We start from the raw sequence: 8,088 nt of genomic DNA on the forward strand, positions 1-8,088 counted from the left end.
ACACATCGTTTCTTGTTATTGTTTTAGGTGTAAGTGTTTGTTTCATTTTGCCCTTTGTATTCATTAAAAGGAATATGGCTTATTTTCCTACTGCTGCGTTTTGGTCCGTCAATCCTCCAAACGATCGTGACAGGATTTTTGTTTTAGATTCCTTCTCTCACAGTTGAAGTGTACCTATGATAAAAATTACAGACCTCTACATGCTTTGTAAGTAGGAAAACCTGCAAAATCGTCAGTGTATCAAATACTTGTTCTCCCCACTGTATATGGCATTGTGTTTTGACCATGCTCAGTCACAGCTCTCGGTGTGCGTGGAGGACTTAGACGACCCCAAGGAGCAGAGCGACCGAGAACTCCCCCCTGTGGCCGGAGGGCTCCACCGCAGCTCCACCTCCAGCGACCCATCGGACGGGAAGGCTCCCCTGCTGAGGAGGAAGAGCGTGCAGTGGGCGCGGAAGCTGAGCTGGAGGGGGACTCGAGGGAACCAGCGGGGGGCTCAGAGGGGGGGCCAGCAGGGTCTGAGGGCCAGACGCTCAGAGAGACAGGAGCTGGACGAGCTGGTCAGCAACAGGATGAAAAGCCTTGGACTCTGGGCCACGGCTTGCGGTGAGAGACCGCACACATGGGGAGGGATGTTTTTGGGGAGATTGCGAGTTGTATTTCCAAGGCCTGGAACAAAATATGTTATGTGTTTGAAACATGACACTTAGTCTTTATGGATGGATGGACAGACAGACTAACAACGGAGATGATTGTCATGTAATATACTATGTCAGCCTTTTGACAGACCAAAACGGACAATGGTGAATGCATACAATGTTATCCTTATTCATTTGGCCAAAGCCTGAAGCTATGCATTCATCAGTGTCCATTTATGTCTGTCAAAAGTTAATATCTTGTCAACTATTTTCCGGTCAGTTGCATACTCAAAAAGGCAGTACGTCTTTTGTCAGACAATCATCTCTAATGTCCATCATCTGTCAACAGACGACTTCCATTGAAAAACCATTTGCTCAAATCAGACATTTTCTGACACAATCTTTTATATTGCCGTAGCCTAAATCATTGGACGTTTCAACTCTGGCCTATCATTATTGTATTTCTCCAATTCCAGATGACATGAGTGAGAACCAGCCTACTCACTCCCACACATACGTGTTGATCAACCCTCCTCCTGACACCAGGCTGGAGCTCAATGACATAGTGTAAGTATGGCAGCATGTAGAAAAGTAAGGGCCTAAAGAAACAGTTGATGAGATGCAATAAAGTAGAAGCAATCAAGAAAGTTGCAAACTCCACATTACTACTCCATGTTAGTCCATGTTACTACTCCATATTACTATTCCATGTTACTCCATATTACTATTCCATGTTACTCCATATTACTACTCCATGTTTAGTCCGATTATTACTACTCCATATTAGCTCTCCATGTTAGTCCATTAGCTACTCCATATTACTACTCCATGATAGTCACATCTTACTACTCCATATTACTACTCCATGTTTAGTCCATATTACTACTTCCATGTTAGTCCCATGTTACTACTCATATTACTCCATATTACTACCCATATTACTACTCCATTTAGTCCATTGTTACTACTCCATATTACTACTCCATATAGTCCATGTTACTACTCCATTATTACCATGTTAGTCATGATTACTATATATTACTCATATTCACTATCCATGTTAGTCATATTACTATCCACTTATTACTACTCCATGTTGTCCATATTACTATCATATTATCAATTACTACTCATTTACTCCATATTACTACTCCACATTACTACTCCATGTTAGTCCATATTATTTCTTACTCCATATTACTATCCATATTACTACTCCATGTTATCCATATTACTATCCTATTACTCCATATTACTATTCCATGTTACTCCATATACTACTCCACTATTACTACTCCATGTTAGTCCATATTACTACTCACATATTCCTACTCATGTTAGTCCATGTTACTACTCCATATTATTACTCCATGTTAGTCCATATTACTACTCCATATTACTATCCATGTTAGTCCATATTACTACTCCATATTACTACTCCATGTTAGTCCATTTACTACTCCAATATTACTACTCCATGTTAGTCCATGTTACTACTCCATATTACTACTCATGTTAGTCCATGTTAGACTAACTCATATTACTCATTTATCATATTACTACTCATATACTCCATATACTATCCACTTCCATATCTCTCAATTCCCGTTCATCCATATTACTACTCCACATTACTACTCCATGTTAGTCTATATTACTATCCATATTACTCTATCTACTATTCTTTTTTTTTATCCTTCTAACTCCATATACTACTCCATATTATACTCACTCCATATACATTACTCATTTACTCCATACTTACTACTCAGCATTACTACTCCAATTACTCCATATTACTATCCATATTACTCCATATTCTACTTCAATTATACTCCAGTTAGTCCATATTTACTATCCATATTACTACTCCACATTACTACTCCATTTATACTCCATATTACTAGCTCCCATTTACTACTCCATGTTATCCATATTACTACTCACATTACTACTCCATGTTAGCCATTTACTACTCCATATTACTCCATATTACTACTCCATATTACTACTCCATATTTATCCATGTTATACTCCATATTACTACTCCATGTTAGTCCATATTACTACTCCATATTACTCCATATTACTACTCCAATTTCTCCAATATTATACTCCATATTACTACTCATGTTATCATATTATACTCCATTACTACTCCATGTTAGTCATGTTACTACTCACATTACTACTCCATTTATCCATGTTACTACTCCATATTACTTACTCCATGTTATTCCATATTACTACTCCCATTACTACTCCATTTACTATCCATATTACTACTCCAATTACTACTCCATTATTACTCCATATTATACTCCACATTACTACTCCATTTATCCATATTACTACTCCACATTACTACTCATCGTTATGCATTTACTACTCCATATTACTACTCTCATATTACTACTCAATATTACTACTCCATGTTTTCATGTTTACACTCCATATTACTCCATATTACTACTCCATTACTACTCCATTTACCATTTACTCTCCATATTACTACTCCATTTACTCCATGTTACTATCATATATCCTATATTACTACTCCACATTACTACTCCATGTTACTCCATATTACTACTCCATATACTACTCCATGTTATCCATGTACTACTCCATATTCTACTCCATGTTAGTCCATGTTACTACTCATATTACTCCTTTACTCATTTACTCATTCACTATTACTACTCCACATTACTACTCCATGTTTGTCCATATTACTTCCATATTACTACTCCATGTTACTCCATGTTACTACTCCATGTTACTCAATATTACTACTCCATGTTACTCCATATTACTACTTCATATTACTACTTCATATTACTCCATGTTACTACTCCATATTACTACTCCATATTACTGCTTCATATTACTCCATATTACTACTTCATATTACTCCATGTTACTACTCCATATTACTACTCCATGTTACTACTCCATGTTACTCCTCCATGTTACTCCATGTTACTACTCCATATTACTCCATATTACTACTCCATAATACTACTCCATGTTACTACTCCGTATTACTACTACGTATTTTTACTCTGTATTTTTACTCCATATTACTCCTCCATGTTACTCCATGTTACTACTCCATGTTACTACTCCATATTACTCCATATTACTACTCCATGTTACTACTCCATAGTACTACTACGTATTTTTACTCCATATTACTCCTCCATGTTACTACTCCATAGTACTACTCCATGTTACTACTCCATAGTACTCCGTATTACTACTCTGTAGTACTCCATATTACTAATTCATATTACTACTCCATAGTACTACTCCATATTACTCTATATTAGTACTCCATATTACTACTCCATATTCCTACTCCATATTACTACTCCATAGTACTACTCCATATTACTACTCCATATTCCTACTCCATATTACTACTCCATATTCCTACTCCATATTACTCCACATTTCTATTCCACATTACTACTCCACATTACTACTCCATGCTTACATTCACATATTATTTTGTGACTTAATACCCTATGTTTGGGCACACAGTATCTTTGTTAGTATTTGAAAAGATCAACCATTTAGAGTCTCAGAGGAGAGTTCATCATTTCACATCAAGAATAGATTGATTTAGAGGTTCTCCATCTTACAGGTATATCATCCGTTCAGATCCCCTGGGGTACGTCCCTAAGGCTGGTGACAGCAGGGAGAGTCTGGGAAGCAGCACATGTCTTGGGGAGCACACCAAGACAGAGACGCCTTTCTGATCCATACTTACACACAACATGCCTGTACTGTTTTGCTGGGGTTGGTTAAAGGGATAGTTCACTTTTTGCACCGCTAACTGATACAATCGGTTTCCACTAGCATTGCTACAATACCAAAAACATGAACTATCCCTTTAATGCCATAATTAGGTTTTACGTCCTACAGTTCACATTGCATTGTGAAAAGCATGGGGGGTGGGGGGGGTTAGCAATCAGTATAATTTCAGAACGTATCACCCCATACTGTATCTGCTGTTCAACTGATACTGATGTTCTCTATCTCTCTCTTTCACAATGTGGCCTTTCCAGAGGATATACTCAATGTAGGAACTTAGGGGTTTTAAAGACACTACACGGGGTCTTTGTTTTCACGTTTGGGGTGTGGGGGAAATTGAACTGTTTAGGCACGCTCTGCAAAGTCCACCTCTGTTCTTAGTATGCAGTATACTCCATGTTATCATATGTACTGTCTATTTATTCATTTGTAGAAAATAATATGTCAATCATGAATTGTTACTATACTCATCTGTTGAATGTTTGTTGTCGTTAATATTGACTGTCATAAATTCTGTAATGTTTATCTATGCACACTTTGAAAACAAATAGGGTTGCTTTTTGAGCTGGACATGGGCAAATCTTTTCTTCCTTGGCTTATGAAGGGGAATTGCACTCAAACTATCTTTTGTGCTATTTTGTTTRATTAGTCCACTGTTGATACAGTCCCAAAATGTTTTGCATGTCAGTAGTCAAGTTGTCAAGATATTGGAATTTGAAGGAGAAAATTGTCTCCAGCCATTTTGGGACTGTATCAACATTGTCWCCAGCCATTTTGGGACTGTATCAACATTGGACGAATAAAAAAAATACCAAAAGATGCTGTAGTTTTTGAGTGCAATTCCCCTTTAAGTTTATTTAGGCCAGGATGTAATGCAAGGTACGTTTAGCACAGCACACTATAACAGACTTAAAGGTAATTTGCCATTATGCCAGCATGCCCAGTGTTTACTATGATGGCGATGGTACGTCAGGGAAAATGTGAACACCGGGGAAAATACATTTAAAAGGTGCATTGTCGGCTGTATAGGGCACCGTGCTATAACTCGCTTTGCATTGTATCCCGGCCTTAGTTTATGTATATATTTGACAGTGTCAGTGCACATTAATCAACATATTATTAATGAATTCTGTTTTTATCATGTTAGACAGTATGAATGAATTGATACGCGTCTTTTTACATTCAAAACACGGCATTCAAATTAACAATAGCAAAAAAAACGACACATGGAAATCAGCTTCAAGTGTAAAGGCACCATCATTTTAACTATGTAGTTATTGATGACCATGCATGTATTGATCCGTTTGTTTCGGTTTGCAGAGCCTCTTTGATTTGGTTTGATTGAATGATGTCACAACTACATTCCCATAAGGTATTGAGGTGTCATGTTTATACCAACCCATGATCCATATATGAGCTTATTGTACTTAACCCATTGTTTTCCCACTTGTTAAACAGTAATCTGAGTACTATATCCCAAGCAATATACAAAAATACGATATAGCGCTGCACAACCAAAGTGACCCTTTGGTGTAGCAGATAAAAGACTACCAACAAACAATGTAAGCATTAGACAGATTGAAACAAATGAAGAGCACTGAGTTCATGTTTCTTGAAGCTCCCTGGGACTATGATGGATTGGAATGCTTATGGTGTGAGTACTGTTGTCAAATATTCATATTAAATATGATAAACTACCTCCAGGCTCTCAAGTAGTTATGCCCCCTGTTGTGTTTGATATCCCATAATATCCTAAATATAYTGAACAAAAATATAAACGCAACATGCAACAATTTCTAAGATTTTACTGAGTTGTAGTTCATATAAGGAAATAAGTTAATTGAAATAAATTCCTAAGGCCCTAATCTATGGATTTCACATGACTCAGCAGGGGCGCAGCCATGGGTGGGCCTGGGAGGGCATAGGCCCACCCACTGGGAAGCCAGGCCCAGCCAATCAGAATACGTTTTTCCCCACAAAAGGGCTTTATTACAGACAGAAATACTCCTCAGTTTCATCAGCTGTCTGGGTGGCTGGTCTCAGGACTGGYGTGATTACATGTGGTCTGCGGTTGTGAGACCGGTAGACGTACTGCCAAATTCTCTAAAACAACGCYTATGGTAGAGAAATTAACATTCAATTCTCTGGCAACAGCTCTGGTGGACATTCCTGCAGTCAGCATGCCAATTGCACACTCCCTCAAAACTTGAGACATCTGTGGCATTGTGTTGTGACAAAATTTCACATTTTAGAGTGGCCTTTTATTGTCCCCAGCACAAGGTACACCTGTGTAATGATCATGCTGTTTAATCAGCTTCTTGATATGCCACACCTGTCAGGTGGATGGATTATCTTGGCAAAGGAAAAATGCTCACTATCAGGGATGTAAATTCATTTTTGAGAGAAATAAGCTTTTTGTGCATATGCACAATTTCTGGTATCTTTTATTTCAGCTCATGAAACAAGAGACCAATATTTTACATGTTGTGTTTATATTTTTGTTCAGTATAGTTAGATTTGCTACGATGCTAATAGGTTATCATATTGTAGTATTATGACAGGAGACAGAAGTCATAATAGCAACTTAGTATTCAGAAGTAGGTCTACAGAGTGGTCGTTGTAGAAACAAATGATAACTACAGCAATTAAATAACAAGGATTTCATGTCCTACAATTTCACCATCAGTAGACCTCATTGGTATGTCTCGCCTAGTGCGGCAGAACGGCCAGAACCGGACCTGGGCAATCCTGTCAGGTGCCTGTGCTTGGTGCTCGGAATGAGGCATAGTACGACACACTTTTTTTGATCTTCAGCTGTGCAGAAATTAAGCTGACAACACACCTATCGGCAAATCCGCATGACTACGCTCTGGCTCGCTTCAAGTAGAGCGTCTTCTGGAAACGCCATGGGGAATGCGTGTTTGGCATAACTAAGTGGCTACACACCACACAATTGAGAGAAGAGTGCTATAGCTACCTAGTTCGTTGTTTTCACCCAACAACGATTGATTGAAAAAGAAAAAGATACAAACAATGACCAAGAATCTACCAGGTCTATTCTCGATGACATATAAAGAAGATCAGCTACGTTGCGCACTCTCTCTTCTCTAGACTGCGGGCCTGGTGTTGTAAGAGTCGTCCGCCCAGCTCTGCGCGCCTGAACGTGCTGTCTTAGTAGCCTAAGTCTTTAAATTGGATTAGGTGTTAGTTTATAATTTGCAAGATCCGTTACGCATTGACTTTGATCCCTTCTAAAATCTAGGGATCTCTCCGTCTTCAAACCAGAGGATTGTGCTGTTATTCTTGGCTATGTCGTTCCTTCATCTTCGGAAACGAGTGATGGCCCTGTTCCGGATTTCCACTCCTGGAAGTTCTAGATTAAGTTTCATTTCGAATCTTGGACTGGTTGTCATAACAAGGTAATTAGAAGAACAATACGATTGTTGATGGGGACGGTGGATGATTGCCAATCAGCACTCTATTGTTTTTTGTTTATATGAAGTTGGTGATTTAAGAGAATAATGCCCGAGGGAAACGGTGTTTTAGAATGATTATATTGACACGGGTGTTTGTGTCGTTGAGGGCCGCGCAAACAGTGGCCAACCATATATTCCTTCCAACACCGGCTTGC

At 38.5% G+C, this 8,088-nt stretch overlaps 1 protein-coding gene across 1 annotated transcript in view; it reads left to right on the forward strand.

Annotated features, from left to right (window-relative positions):
• LOC111979081 (potassium channel subfamily T member 2) overlaps positions 1 to 6,155 on the forward strand; it is a 46,078-nt gene extending 39,923 nt beyond the window's left edge. Inside the window, 3 exon segments of the mRNA XM_070449041.1 lie at positions 294 to 606; positions 1,115 to 1,205; positions 4,288 to 6,155. Coding sequence (XP_070305142.1) covers positions 294 to 606; positions 1,115 to 1,205; positions 4,288 to 4,402 — 519 coding nt within the window. The 3' untranslated portion in view covers positions 4,403 to 6,155.
• The last annotated feature ends 1,933 nt before the right edge of the window (positions 6,156 to 8,088 follow it).

The sequence above is a fragment of the Salvelinus sp. IW2-2015 genome, linkage group LG19 (genome assembly GCF_002910315.2).
Source record: "Salvelinus sp. IW2-2015 linkage group LG19, ASM291031v2, whole genome shotgun sequence".
NCBI classification, from domain to species: Eukaryota; Metazoa; Chordata; class Actinopteri; order Salmoniformes; family Salmonidae; genus Salvelinus; species Salvelinus sp. IW2-2015.